This window comes from Eumetopias jubatus, unplaced genomic scaffold, assembly GCF_037043125.1.
Source record: "Eumetopias jubatus isolate StellerSeaLion01/CBP00866 unplaced genomic scaffold, mEumJub1_p1.0 scaffold_1, whole genome shotgun sequence".
Classification (NCBI taxonomy): domain Eukaryota; kingdom Metazoa; phylum Chordata; class Mammalia; order Carnivora; family Otariidae; genus Eumetopias; species Eumetopias jubatus.
This window is the reverse complement of record NW_028274807.1, coordinates 149,443,350-149,459,309: the sequence shown is the minus strand read 5'-3', so window position 1 is coordinate 149,459,309 and position 15,960 is coordinate 149,443,350. Positions and strand designations below refer to the sequence as shown.

The window sequence follows — 15,960 nt, the reverse complement described above, 5'->3', positions numbered from 1 at the left end:
TAAAATATGGTAGAAAGTGGATTTACTTAGCTTCTCATTACTTTCTGTTTGTATGATTACAGTGGCAGCGAATTTGCAGAAAATTGTGGAAGAACCTCTGTCAAATCGATCTGTCACTTTCAAACTGGTACTCATCTCTTCCTCTTTATTAAACTGCCCTTACACAGCAGCACCCTCTGCAGACCAGCTTCTATATTCCCTGAGTGATGAGAATATTAAACTGTGGTGGATTGTGTTCATTTAGCTTCCCCAAGGCCTTAGGCCAGTGTCTCCTTTTGAGTGGCCTCCCTCTGGTCTCCCTCCCAGGAAACCTCCTACCCCAGGCCCTTGACTCTTTAAGAGAGACTGTTAGCCACTCTGATTCCAGCATTGGCCCCAGACCCCACCTTTTCTGGAAGAGACACCTTCATCTGCATCCTATTTGTATCCCAGGGACCTGTACTCCACTGTCTTCCTTCCCACAGTCCTTATATCCGTTTTAATTGCTACCTGCAATTTTGTTTACAGATAACCACAGCTTCTCATTTTGTTTGGTTCTTAGGCATCTGGTGTCGAAGGCTCGGATATTCCTGATGATGGTAAACTAATAGGATTTGCCCAGCTTAGCATCAGCTAAACCACAGCCCTGGAAGAGGCGGCCTAAGGAGATTCCACACATGCGTATCTCTGTTGCTTCTGTTGGCCTAAACCCACTACTGCCAAAGAACCCAGCAACAAACCTCCCGGCTAGGAGCTTTAGAGGTCTTTCTTTATGTTCTTCTTGCCGTCATTCCCCCTTTTTCCCACAGGGAAAGAAAAGTTGGATCACCAGTGGCCAGCATCCCTTTAAAGAGTTCCGTTAGTAAACTTACTGCACATGTCCCCTGTCTTCCTCCATCTGGGAAGGGGACTGTGCCTCAAGGCTCAGGAGGGAGATCTGTCAGTTCATCTTGCCTTACTCCAATGATGGCGCTGGGTGGAAAGTAGCAGCTATATTGGGCTTCCTCATCCTGCCTGTTCTCCCACACCTGACGGGATGTGGGCATCTTGGGTTATCTCTTTACCACTGAAGTAGCAATTAAAAATTGATTGTTTATCTGGAGCCCAGAGAATTTAATTTAGTGATTTTTTTTTTCAATCTGATGTGAATTCTAGCAACCTTTGTTAGGAAAAAGCACAGCCTCAGAAAGAGGCAGCCTAAACTGTGTTCTTGTTTTGTTCATATTTCTAAGCGTTTTGCTGAAGCTGCTCTCAGGCACCCCTCTTCATCACTCCCTCCAGAAAGGGTTGCTAGCCTTAACTTCAGCTGGTGCAAAACATCTGACTGTAGTCGAAATTCAGCCATCAGATCCTTCAAAGTGGAACTTTGGACTGTTTTTAGCGAAAACATCAAGTAATGGCTTGTAAAAGTGAATTTCCCCAGCAGTGGTTTTGAACAGGAAAAATCATAACTCATATCATTGTGGAAGTATTTATTTTCAAATCTTAAAAAATTCAGTTGAAGAAAAACTGCTCCTCAATCCTCCCATGAAAATTTGCCTGGCCTCCATGTCATGAGGAAATGCAAGGCTGAGCTTTCTACAGCAATAAAGGAGACTCACCAGGCCAGCGAGGCCTGCCTTCCGTCCCTCTCCTGCACTGACCCTTTGGAGGGGGTCCACACTTCTGTGCGCTGAACCTGACCCAGGATGGAAAGTGAAACCACATGTGCCGTGATTTTTAGGATTTATGAGTAGACAGTGTTCATTCGCTTTTCTATAGAAATAATATAAATTATTCTTTAGGTTTAAAAAAGAGCACTCATAATGCAATGTGAGTAATTGGTGGGGCCGATTTTCTTTCCTACTGTTTCACAGTCAGCCTCTGTCTAACTGCAAGTAGCCCTAACAGTTTTTGTATAAGAAAGGGACACTTAATCTGGCCTTAAGATAACACACAAAGATGGGCTTCGGCCCCACGGAAAGGGGAAAGCTGCCTCTTACAGAATCACTCGAGCCCTTCCCAGCACTGTTGGTTTGTGAATAACAAGATTGCTTCACCTAGTTTTCTCTTGGAGTATCTCCTGGAAGCTTTCCCCACAACTGAGTTGTTGCAGCCCTTGTTTCGTTCTGAGCTTGTTGTTTTAGTCGTGGGCTTTCTTCCCCTTCCCTGGGTGCAGAGGCATACTGGGAAAGGAGTGGATGTTGGGGAGAAGGAGGGGATGGGTTTGGGGTGGCCGTTGGGAGGAAAGTAGATGAGAGGATCAGATACCAAAGTCCAGGGTCCCAGCAGGACTGGTAAAAAGTGGGAGCCTGCCAAGCCTAGAGAGGGAAAAGAAGATTGATTAGGTTGCTGGAAAAATATTTAGCTTTTCTTTTTCTTTTCTTTTCCTTTTTTTTTTTTTTTAAGGGGGCGTGGGAATAACATATGAAAAAGAGATAGTGTCCTCTTTGACACAAGGCTAGTGGCTTACCTTTGAGTTTGTATTTTGGTTTAAAGCAAGCCATCATGATATACTTATTGATAAATCCAAGGGGGTGGTGGCCTCACTCTGTTCTAGCATTGTGTTTGGAAGTGGTCTGGAGCCCAGGCCGGAGGTGAGCAGCAGCCTATTCCCCTGTTCAGTTTCCCCAGCCAGCCGTGACTTTTAAACTGCAGTGGCACAGGCATGCCAATAGAAGTGGGTTGGGGCTTTCTCTTTCTTTTCAGTTCATTTTTTGCCCTGCTGGGAATTAGGAGCCAGACACTAAGCCCCAGGACAGTGTTACTTCTTCTGCATGATGTATGGTGGACTCCCTTTGCTGACTTTTGCAGCGATGCTGAGAGAATACGTGAACAGAAACTTCCCAGGTTGGACAGCATGTGACCTAGCGAGCAACCTTGCTCTTTCCAGGAGCAGTGGTTCAGGGTGCACCTGTCTCTAGGTCTCCAGGATCCCTTGGTCCCTGGGGGTAGGGACTGATTTAGCACAAGGTAACATGTGCCAATGCTGTTTGTGAAATGTACGGTCTTACTCTAAATGACTAATGGATTTGTTTGGGTTTTTCACTTAAGTTTTGAACCAAATCCTAGAGCCAGCTGATACTATTTAATAATCTGAGGATAGAATAATGGTGTATCAGTAAATGGAGGTTCCTCCTTATGACGTATGCTAGATTATGGAAGATGTAAAATATTTGACCTTCCCCCTCCCTTTTTTTGACTTTGTATTTTGTTGCATGTTTCCTTCATTTTTAATCAATAAAGAGTAAATTGTCTGTGGAGGTGTAAGGATTCTTTACTTCAGTGCTTGGTGTTGGGGAACAGTAAGGAGTGGGTCAAGGAGTCACTACTAAATTTTTCACACAAATGGAGAAAAACCAAAGTGCACATAAACTAAAAAATATGTATATTGATCTACAAATTATCTAGAACAGCTTAAAACCATTGTACAAGTGGGGACACTGAAATCCCAAAAGGGAGAGATAAGATATGGCCAGGGCAATTTCATAGGGTAGGGCGTGAAACTCCTTGTACTGATCTTTTCTGTTTGATTCTGTTTATGCTGTTGGATAGGAGAAAGAGGCCACATTCAAGCCCTTGCGAGCCCCTTTTGGGAAATTCAGAGCAGGGCAGAACTTGTCGGTATTTGACTTTGATATTGAAATGGTGGGGTTACATGTGAGAGTCTAGGCTCCCCTGTATTCCTCCACCTCCCAGATGAGTAATCTTGATCATAATACCTTCTCCACAAGAAGGTGTCCTTCTGGGACAGGACTGCTTGTGGATCCTTGTAATTCAAAGCTCAGGCCTTGACAGGATTGTATCTGAGTGAATTTGCTTTCAAGATAAGCAAGTTGTAAAAGTGGACTCTGAGGTGTCCACTTTTGTCCACTGGATGGCTAATAATCTCATTCATTTTAATTAAGTGAATTTAAATTATGATTCCATTTTTCTTCTCAGAGCAGATTGTAAATAATAGCACAGAATTTGAGTTGGAGTAGATAAAATTGTTTGATTAATTAAAAGTTTGACTAATGTTCCTTTTGTGTGAAATATACATAGCAGTTCAAAGTGGAAGAAAAATCTAATCCTGGAGAGGATTGTCATCACAGAACTTGAAAGAAATATTGACTTGATAGTGTCCTATTTTATGCTCAATACAAAATTCCATTTCATTTGATTTCTCAGGAATTTCATATATCCTTTAAACATGAAAGGTGATTATGTGAGAAGCTGTCTTATGACCAGAAACCTAAAACTTGAACAAATTCTATAATTTCCATGATGATAAGGGTCACTCCTAGTTTACTGAGCTCCATATTGTACAGATTGCATGCTTTTTGTCCCTTAATTAAAAGACTAAAATCTCAAAAAAAAAAAAAAAGGTTGTAAAAGTAGACTGAGGCGCCTGGATGGCTCAGTTGGTTAAGTAAGTATCCTGCTCTTGATTTTGGCTCAGGTCATGATCTCAGGGTCATGAAATGGAGCCCCCTTGTGGAGCCCCATCAGGCTCCACCCTCAGGGCAGGGTTTACTTGAGATTCTCTCCCTCTCTGCCCCTTCCCCCACCCACACACTCTCTCTCCCTCTCTCTCAAATAAAATTCTTTTTTTAAAAGTGGCCTCGGTCTATTGCTGGGACAGAGGAGATGCTAGTTCTCAAAAGTGACTGTGGTGTATGTCGGGGGCGGTGGCAGGGCAAGAATAGAGTCTGTTGCCCATTCCCTAACAAGGTAAGATGTTGTCAAGAGCCTGATTCCTTAGCTCTACCTCCTCTTAGTAGCAATTCTCAGTGCAACAATTCATGGATTTCTCCTTTAGATCAGCTCATCTGTACCACATTTTTTGCCTTTTTTTTAAATAGGCTTCATTTTTTAGCATAGTTTTAGTTTCACAGTGAAATGGAACAGAAAGTATACAGAGTTCCCATATACCCTCTGACCCCATCTAGGCACAGCTTGCCCCACTGTCGTCAGCCTGCGCTAGAGTGGTACACTTGTTACAATCAATGAACCCACATTGATGACATTATCACCCAAAGATGATAGTTGACATTCAGGTTCACTCTTGGCCGTTGTACATTCTAGATATTTAGACAAGTGTATAGTGCCATGTATCCTCCATTATATAAAATAACTTCACTACCCTAAATCCCCTGTATTCCACCTGTCCATCTCTCCCCTCTAGTCCCTGGCGACCGCTCATCTTTTTAGTGTCTCCATAGTTTTTTTCCCTTTTCCGAAGTGTCATATATTTAGAATCCTACAGTATGTAGCCTTTTCAGAATGGCCTCTTTTGCTTAGTAATATGCACTTACAGGTCTACATTGTGTGTGTGCGCACACGCGCGCGTGTGTGTGTGGTTTAATAGTTCTTTTTTAATGCTGAATTATGTTCCATGTCTAGATGTACCACAGTTCATTAATCCATTTACCTATGGGTTGCTTTCAAGTTTTGACAATTATGAATAAAGCTGCTATAAACATCTGTATGGAGGTTTTGTGTGGATATGAGTTTTTAACTCCTGTTAATTACCCAGGAGCCCAATTGTGGATTGTACGGTAAAGGAATAGTTTTCATAAGAAACTACCAGTTGTCTTCCACAGTGACTATACTATTTTACATTCCCACCAATGAATGAGAGAGCTTCTGTTGCTCTACATCCTTGCCACCATTTGGTGATGTCAGTGTTTAAGACTGGCAATTCTAATAGGTATGTAGTGATACCTTGTTTTAATTTGCAATTCTTTAATGAGATGTTGAACATCTTTTCATATGTTTATTTGCCTTCTGTGTACTTAAGTGAGGTGTCTGTTCAAGTCTTTTGCCCATTTTTAGTAAGATTGTTTTCTTATTGTTGAGTTTTAAGAGTTCATTGTATATTTTGTGTAAAAGTCTATCAGATACAAGCATACCTCATTTTACTGCACTTTGCTTTATTGTGCTTTGCAGATACTACGTTTTTTACAAGTTGAAGGTGTGTGGCAACCCTGCATTGAGCCCGTCTCCCAGTGCCATTTTTCCAACAGCATTTGCTCACTTTGTGCTTCTGTGTCAATAAAGTATTTTTTAATTAAGGCATGTATATTGTTATTTTAGACATAATGCTATCACACACTATACTGCCATATAGTGTAAACATAACTTTTATATGCAGTGGGAAAACAGAAAAGTCATTTGACTGCCCTTATTGCTATGTTGGCTTTATTGCAGTGACCTTGAACCCAACCCTCATTATCTCCAAGGTCTGTCTTTTTATGTCTTTGTAAATATTTTCTCCAGTCTGTGGCTTCTTTTTTTTTTTTTTTTTTTTTTTCCCGGCAAAGCAGGAGGTTTTGATCCTAATATAGTCCGGCTTATCTATCATTTCTTAAATGGATCATATCTTGGTGCGGTATCTTAAAAAATCATTACCATACCCAGGGTCATCTAGATACTTGCTGATGTTATCTTCTAAGAGTTGTATAGTTTTGAATTTTACATTGAGGTTTATGATCCACTTTGAATTAATTTTCTTGAAGAGTATAAAATCTGTATCTAAAAAAATAAAATCTGTATCTAGAGTTATTTTTTGGCCCATGGGTGTTCAGTTGCCTATGGGATGTCCAGCACCATTTGTTGAAAAGACTGTTTTTCCTCCATTGTATTGCCTTTGCTCTTTAGTCAAAGATCAGTTGAATCTATGAGTCTATTTTTTGTCTGTATATTCTGTTCCATTGATATGTTTATTCTTTTGCCAATACTATGCTCTCTTGATTACAGTAGCTTTATATAAGTCTGAAGTCAGATATTGTCAGTCCTTTGACTTTGGTCTTCTCTGTCAGTATTGTGTTGGCTATTCTTGGTCTTTTGCTTCTCTGTATAAACTCTAGAATCAGTTTCTCAGTTTTCACAAAAACTTACTGGGATTTTGATTGGAATAGGACTCAGTCAACAGATCAAGTTGGGAAGAACTGACGACTAGCCATGAACATAGACATCTCTCCATTTTCAGTTCGTTGATTTTCTTCATCAGAATTTTCTAGTTTTACTCATATAGATCTTTTACATATTTGTTAGATTCTATTTCATCTTTGGGCTGCTAATGTAAATGATATATTGTATTTTTTATCAAATTCCACTTGTTTGTTGTTGGTATATAGGAAGTGATTAGCTTTTGTATCTTAACCTTATATCCTGCAAACTTACTATAAACTCTTAGTTCCAGGAGTATATTTGTCAATCTTTTGGGTTTTCTAATAGATACTAGTGTCTGGTGGATAATCATGTCATCTGTAAACAAAGATAATTTTCTTTTTTCCAAATCTATATATACCTTCATTTCCTTTTTGTTTTTGTTTTTTTTAAGGTTTATTTAATCATTAGAGAGCACGCATGTGCAAGTGGGGGGAGGGGAAGAGGATGAGGATGTCAAGCAGACTCTGCACCAAGCATGAAGCCCAAAACGGGGCTCAGTCTCAAGACCCTGAGATAATGACCTAAACCAAAATCAAGAGTCGGACTCAATTGACTGAGCCACCCACATGTGCCTCATCATATTGCGTTAGCTGGGATATTTAATAGGATGTGGAAAAGCAGTGGTGGGAGAGGATATTCTTGTCTTGGTCCTGATTTTAGTGGAAAAGCTTCTATTTTCTCATTCTTTTTTATATAACGTTTTAATTTAAATTCAATTAATTAACAATGTATTATTTGTTTCAGGGGTACAGGTCTGTGATTCATCAGTCTTACATAATACTCAGTGCTCATTACAACACATACCCTCCCCGATGTCCATCACCCAGTTACCCCATCCCACCATCCCCGCCCTTCCAGCAACCCTCAGTTTGTTTCCTATGATTAAGAGTCTCTTATGGCTTGTCTCCCTCTCTGGTTTCATCTTGTTTTATTTTTCCCCTCTTCCCCTATGATCCTCTGCCTTGTTTCTTAAATTCCACATATCAGTGAGATCGTATGAGAATTGTCTTTCTCTGATTGACTTATTTCACTTAGCATAATACCCTCTAGTTCATCCACGTCATTGCAAATGGCAAGATTTCAATTTTTGATGGCTGCGTAATATTCCATTGTGTCTGTTTTTGTGCCAGTACCATACCATATGATTACAGCTTTGTAATAGAGCTTGAAGTCCGGAATTGTGATGCCACCAGTTTGGGGTTTTCTTTTTCAACATTCCTTTGGCTATTCGGGGTCTTTTCTGGTTCCATACAAATTTTAGGATTATTTGTTCCACTTCTGTGAAAAAAGTTGATGGCATTTTGATAGGGATTGCATTGAATGTGTAGGTTGCTCTAGGTAGCATAGACATTTTCACAATATTTGTTCTTCCAATCCATGAGTATGGAACGTTTTTCCATTTCTTTGTGTCTTCCTCAATTTCTTTCATGAGTATTCTATAGTTTTCTGAGTACAGATCCTTTGCATCTTTAATTAGGTTTATTCCTAGGTATCTTATGGTTTTGGGTGCAGTTGTAAATGGGATCAACTCTGTAAGTTCTCTTCTGTTTCACTGTTGTGTATAGAAATGCAACTGATTTCTGTGCATTGATTTTATATCCTGCCACTTCACTGAATTCTTGTATGAGTTCTAGCAATTTTGGGGTGGAGTCTTTTGGGCTTTCCACATAGAGTATCATGTCATCTGCAAAGAGTGAGAGTTAGACTTCTTCTTTCCTGATTCGGATGCCTTTTATTTCTTTTTGTTGTTTTATTGCTGAGGCTAGGACTTCTAGTACTATGTTGAACAACAGTGGTGATAGTGGACATCTCTGCCGTGTTCCTGACCTTAGGGGAAAAGCTCTCAATTTCTCCCCATTGAGAATTATATTCGCTGTGGGTTTTCATAGATGGCTTTTATGATTTTGAGGTATGTACCCTCTATTCCTACACTCTGAAGAGTTAATCAAGAAAGGATGCTGTACTTCGTCAAATGCTTTTTCTGCATCTATTGAGAGGATCATATGGTTCTTGTCCTTTCTTTTATTTATGTAGTGTATCACATTGATTTGCTGATGTTGAACCAAACTTGCAGCCCAGGTATAAATCCCACTTGGTCGTGGTGAATAATCCTTTTAATACACTGTTAGATCCTATTGGCTAGTATTTTGGTGAGAACTTTTTCATCCATGTTCATCAGGGATATTGATCTGTAATTCTCCTTTTTGATGGGGTCTATGTCTGGTTTGGGGATCAAGGCAATGCTGGCCTCATAGAGTTTGGAAGTTTCCTTCCATTTTGATTTTTTGAAACAGCTTCAGAAGAATAAGTGTTAATTCTTCTTTAAATGTTTGGTAGAGTTCCCCTGGGAAGCCATCGGGCCCTTGGGCTCTTGTTTTTTGGGCGATTTTTTATTACTGCTTCAATTTCCTTGCTGGTTACGGGTCTGTTCAGGTTTTCTATTTCTTCCTGGTTCAGTTTTGGTAGTTCAGGAATGCATCCGTTTCTTCCAGATTGCCTAACTTGTTGGCCTATAGTTGCTCATAATATGTTCTTATAATTGTTCGTATTTCTTTGGTGTTGCTTGTGATCTCTCCCCTTTCATTCATGATTTTATTTATTTGGGTCCTTTCTCTTTTCTTTTTGATAAGTCTGGCCAGGGGGTTATCAATTTTATTAATCTTTTCAAAGAACCAGCTTCTAGTTTCGTTGATCTGTTCTACTGTTCTTTTGATTTCTATTTCATTGATTTCTGCTCTAATCTTTATCATTTCTCTTCTCCTGCTGGGTTTAGGTTTTATTTGCTGTTCTTTCTCCAGCTCCTTTAGGTGTAGGGTTAGGTTGTGTGAGATCTTTCTTGTTTCTTGAGAAAGACTTGTAGTGCTATATACTTCCTTCTTAGGACTGCCTTTGCTGCATCCCAAAGATTTTGAACAGTTGTGTTTTCATTTTCATTTGTTTCCATGAATTTTTAAAATTCTTCTTTAATTTCCTGGTTGACTCACACATTCTTTAGTAGGATGCTCTTTAGCCTCCATGTATTTGAGTTCTTTCCAACTTTCCTCTTGTGATTGAGTTCCAGTTTCAAAGCATCGTGATCTGAAAATATGCAGGGAATGATCCCAATCTTTTGGTATTGGTTGAGACCTGATTTGTGATCCAGGATGTGATCTATTCTGGAGAATGTTCCATGTGCACTCGAAAAGAATGTGTCTTCTGTTGCTCTGGGATGGAATGTTCTGAATATATCTATGAAGTCCACCTAGTCCAATGTGTAATTCAAAGCCCTTATTCCTTGTTGATCTGCTCAGATGATCTGTCCATTTCAGTGAGGGGGTATTAAAGTCCCCTACTATTATTGTATTATTATTGATGTGTTTCTGTGATTTTGTTATTAATTGGCTTATATAATTGGCTGCTCCCATGTTAGGGGCATAAATATTTACAATTGTTAGATCTTCTTGTTGGATAGACCCTTAAATTATGATACAGTGTCCTTCCTCATCTCTTATTACAGTCTTTGGCTTAAAATCCAATTTGTCCTGTATAAGGATTGCCACCCCAGTTTTCTTTTGATGTCCATTAGCATCGTAAATGGTTTTCCACCCCCTCTTTTTTTATGTTCTTTACCAAGTTGAGAAAGTTACCCTCTGTCCCTAGTTTATTGAGAGTTTTTGTTATAAATGGGTGCTGGATTTTATGAAGTGCTTTTTCTCATTATGTGATTTTTTTTCTTTTTTAACCCAAAGATATGATGGATTATATTAATTGAATTTTGCATTTTGAACCAGGCTCACATATCGGATAAATTCTACTTGGTCGTGGGATCTAATTCTTTTTTTTTTTTTTTTACATTGTTTGAATTGATATACTAATATTTTGTTGAGGATTTTTGCATCTTTGTTCATGAGAAATCTCGCTCTCCAGTTTTCTTGCAAGTCTTTGGTTTTGCTATTCGAGTAATGGCTGGCCTTATAGAATGAGTTTGGATATGTTCCCTTAGCTTCTATCTTCTGGAAGAGATTGTAGAGAATTGGTATAATTTCTTTTTTTTTTAAAGATTTTATTTATTTATTTGACAGAGAGACACGGCGAGAGAAGGAACACAAACAGGGGGAGTGGGAGAAGGAGAAGCAGGCTTCCTGCAGAGCAGGGAGCCCGATGCGGGGCTCAATCCCAGGACCCCTGGGGTCATGACCCAAGCTGAAGGCAGACACTTAAAGACTGAGCCACCCAGGCACCCCGAGAATTGGTATAATGTCTTAAATGTTTGGTAGAATTCATCAGTGAACTCATTTGGGCCTGGTGATTTCTGTTTTAGAAGATTATTACTTATTGATTCAGTTTCTTTAGTTGATACAGGCCTGTTCAGATTGTATATTTCTTCTTGTGTAAGTTTTGGCTTGTGTCCTTCAAGAAATTGGTCCATTTCATCTAGGTTATCAAATCTGTAGGCATAGAGTTATTTATAGTATTACTTTATGTTTTTAATGTGTATTGGATCTGTAATGATGCCTCTTTCATTTCTGATGTTAATAATTTTTTTTTAAGTTTTATTTATGTATTTATCTATTTATTTGACACAGAGAGAGACAGCTAGAGAGGGAACACAAGCAGGGGGAGCGGGAGAGGGAGAGGCAGGCTCCCCGCTGAGCAGGAAGCCCGAAGCGGGGCTCGATCCCAGGACCCTGGGATCATGACCTGAGCCGAAGGCAGACGCTTAACAACTGAGCCACCCAAGCGCCCCTGATGTTAATAATTTTTGTCTTTTCTCTTTTTTTCTTAGTTAGCCTGAATTAGAGGTTTATCAATTTTTTTGTTCTTTTCAAAGAATCAACTTTTGGTTTTATTGATTTTCTCTATTATTTTCCTGTTTTCTATTTCACTGATTTCTCTAATTTTTACTTTTTGTCTTCTTCTTTCTTCGGATTTAACTTGCTCTTCTTTTTCTATTTTCCTAAGGCTTAGAAAGACTGATTTTGGATCTTTCTTCTTTTCAGCGCCATAAATTTCACTCTAGACACTGCTTTTGTGGCATCCCATTGATTTTTTTTTTTTTAAGATTTTTAAAAATTTATTTATTTGACAGACCAAGAGAGACAGCAAGAGAGGGAGCACAAGCAGGGGGAGTGGGAGAGGGAGAAGGAGGCTTCCTGCGGAGCAGGGAGCCCAATGTGGGACTCGATCCCAAGACCCTGGGATCACCACCCCAGGCGAAGGCAGATGCTTAATGACTGAGCCACCCAGGCGCCCCTCCCATTGATTTTTAATATGTTGTATTTTCAATTTCATTTCATTCAAAATATTTTAAAATTTCTGTTGAGATTACTTTTTGGTCCCATGTGTTGTTTAGAAGTATGTTGTTTAATCTCCAAGTATTTTGAAATTTTTTCATCTATCTTCATTTTGTTGATTTCTAGATTAATTCCACTGTGGTCTGAGAGAAGATATTATATGATTTTTTTTTTTTAAGTTTAAGGTTTTTTTAAGTTTAAGATGTGTGTTATGGCCCAGAATGTGGTCTGTCTTGGTAAATGTTCTATGTGAGCTTGAGAGGAATGTGTATTTTGCTATTGTTAGATGAAATTAGTCATAAATGTCAATTGTACCCAATTGATTAATGGTGCTTTCGACTGTGTCCTTACTGATGTTCTGCCTGCTGGTTCTGTCCATTTCTCTTAGAGGGATGTTGAAATCTCCAGCTGTAATAGTGGATTAATATATTTCTCCTTGCAGTTCTATCAGTTTTTGCCTCATGTATTTTGATCATTTGTTTTTGGTGAATACACATTAAGAATTGTCCTCTTGGACTCAAATAAATCAAATCAGAAATGAAAGAGAAGAAACAACAGTCAACACCACAAAAATACAAAAGATTATGAGAATGTTATAAAAAATTATATGTCAATAAGTTGGACAAACTAGAGGAAGTATATAAATTCCTAGAAACATATAGCCTTCCAAAACTGAATCAGAAAGAAATAGAAAAGTTGTACAGACTGATGATTAGTTCTAATGAAATTGATTCAGTAATCCAAAAAAAAACCCCCAACATACAAAAGTCCAGGACCAGACGGCTTCATGGGTGAATTCTACCAAACATCTAGTTAATACCTGTTCGTCTCAAACTATTTCAACAAGAAGAGGAAGGAAAGCTTCCAGATTCATTCTGTGAGGCCAGCATCACCCTGATATCAAAACCAGATAAAGACACTACAAATAATGAAAACTACCAGCCATTTTCTCTGATGAACATAGATGCAGAAATCCTCAACAAAATGTTAGCAAACCAAATCCAACAATACATTAAAAAATCACCAGGATCAAGTGGGATTTATTCTGGGGATGCAAGGATGGTTCAATATTTGCAAGTCAATCGGTGTGATACATCAGATTAAGAAGAGAAAGGATAAAAACCATACGTTCATCTCAGTAGATGTAGAAAAAGCATTTGACAATCTACAATATCCATTTGTGATAAAAAAAATTCTCAACAAAGTAGGTTTAGAGGAAACATCAACATACTTAAGGGCATATATGAAAAACCCACAGCTAACATCATACACAATGGTGAAAAACTGAGAGTTTTTCCTCTAAGATCAGGAACAAGAAAATGGTGTCCACTCTCACCACTTTTATTCATCATACTGGAAAAGTATTCACTTTTATAACATCGTACTGGAAGTCCTAGCCACAGCAATCAGAAAAAAAGAAATAAAAGGCATCCAAACTGGTAAGGAGGAAGTAAAACTGTCACTATTTGCAGATGACATACTATATACAGAAAACCCTAAAGACTCCACCAGAAAACTACTAGAACTGACAAATGAATTCAGTAAAGTCTTAGGATACAAAATTAATATACAGAAATCTGTTGTATTTCTTTACACTAATAAGTAGTAGGAAGAGAAATTATGAAAACAATCCCATTTACAATTGCACCAAAAATAATAAAATGCCTAGCAATAAATTTAACCAAGGAGGTGAAAGACCTGTGCTCTGAAAACTATAAAACATTGTTGAAAGAAATTGAAGATGGCACAAGCAAATGGATCCATGCTCATGGATTGGAAGAACCAATATTGTTAAAATGTCCATACTACCCAAAGCAATCTACAGATTTAGTGCAATCCCTATCAAAATACCAACATTTCTTTACAGAACTAGAATAAATAATCCTAGGATTTGTGTGGATCCACAAAAGACCCCCAGATAGTCAAAGCAAATACCCAGATCTTGAAAAAGAAGAACAAAGCTGGAGGTGTTATAATCCCAGATTTCAAAATATACTACAAAGCTGTAGTAATCAAAAGTGTAGCCCTGGCACAAAAATAGACACACAGATCAAAGGAACAGAATAGAAGCCCAGATATAAACCCACACTTATATGGGCAATTAATCTATGACAAAAGAGGCAAGAATATACAATGGGGAAAAGACAGTCTTTTCAACAAATGGTGCTGTGAAAACTGAACAGCTCCATGCAAAAGAATCAAACTGGGCCATCTCTTATACCAAACACAAAAGTAAACTCAAAATGGATTAGAGACCTAAATGTGAGACCTGAAACCATAAAACTCCCAAAAGAAGACATAGGCAGTAATGTCCTTAACATCAGCCATAGAAACATTTTTCTAGATCTTTCTCCCCAAGCATGGGAAACAAAAACAAAATTATAGACTATTGGGACTATAGTAAAATAAAAAGCTTTTCTACAGTGGGGAAACCATCAACAAAACAAAAAGCCTACTGAATGGGAGAAGATATTTGCAAATGATATTTTTGATGAGGGATTAATATCCAAAATAATGTATACAACTCAACATTGAAAAAAACAATCCTATTTTAAAATGGGCAGATGACCTGAATAGATATTTTTCCAAAGAAGACCTATAGATGGCCAACAGACACATGAGAAAAGATGCTCAACATCATTCATCATCAGGGAAATGCAAATCAAAACCACAATGAGATATCACTTTACAACTGTCAGAATGGCTAAATTCAAAGAGACAAGAAATAACAAGTGTTGACAAGGCTGTGGAGAAAAAGGAACGCTCATGCACTGTTCATGGGAATGCAAACTGGTGCAGCCACTCTGGAAAACTAGAGGTTCCTCAAAAAATTAAAAATAGAATTACCATATGATGCATTTACTCTACTAACTGGGTATTTATCCAAAGAAAATGGAACATTAATTTGAAAAGATATGTGCACCACTATGTTTATTGCAGCATTATTTACTAGCTAAGATATGGAAGCAACTCAAGTGTCCATATAGATGTAAGGATAAAGAAGATGTGGTACATATATACAATGGGCTGTTACTCAGCCATAGAAAAGCATGAGATCTTGCCATTTGCAGCAACATAGATGGACGTATAGGATATAATGCTGAGTGAAATAAGTCAGAGAAAGACAAATACAATATGATTTCACTAATGTAGAGTTTAAGACACAAAACAAATGAAGGACAACAACAAAAAGACCACTCTTAAATACAGAGAACAAACTGGTGGCTGCCAGAGGAGAGGTGGATGGGGGAAAGGGGGGTAAAATAGTGAAGAAGATTAAGAGTAGATTTACCTTGGTGAGCGCTGAGCAATGTACAGAATTGTTGAATCAGTATATTGTACACCTGAAACTAATATAACCCACCCTGTATATTAATTATACTTGAATTTTTAAAAAATTGTCCCCTTGGAGTATTGACCCCTTTATCGCTATGTAATGCTTTCCTTATCCCTAATAACTTTCCTTGCTCTGAAGTCTGCTTTCTGAAATTGATATAGTTATTCTTACTTTTTTGGGGGATTAGTATTAGCATGATATATCTTTTTCCATTCAGTTACTTTTAATCTGTATGTATCTTTATATTTAAAGTGGTTTTCTTGTAGACAACATATTGTTGGGTCTTGTTTTTTGTTTCACTCTGACAATTCTGTCTTTTACTTGATGTGTTAGGCCATTATTAACATTTAAAGTGTTTATTACTATAGTTGGATTAACTATATTAACTATATAACCATATTTGTTTTCTATTCTTGCCCTTGTTCTTTGTTCCTAGTTTTGTCTTCTTCCCTTTTT

At 38.1% G+C, this 15,960-nt stretch overlaps 1 protein-coding gene across 2 annotated transcripts in view; it reads left to right on the top strand.

Annotated features, from left to right (window-relative positions):
• Positions 1-3,215, top strand: part of OXSR1 (oxidative stress responsive kinase 1) — a 93,328-nt gene extending 90,113 nt beyond the window's left edge. For both annotated transcript variants that reach the window (XM_028107061.2, XM_028107062.2), the window contains 2 exons: positions 63-127; positions 542-3,215. In XM_028107061.2, coding sequence (XP_027962862.1) covers positions 63-127; positions 542-616 — 140 coding nt within the window. In that variant the 3' untranslated portion in view covers positions 617-3,215. The remainder of the gene's footprint in view (positions 1-62; positions 128-541) is intronic.
• Positions 3,216-15,960: the final 12,745 nt, after the last annotated feature.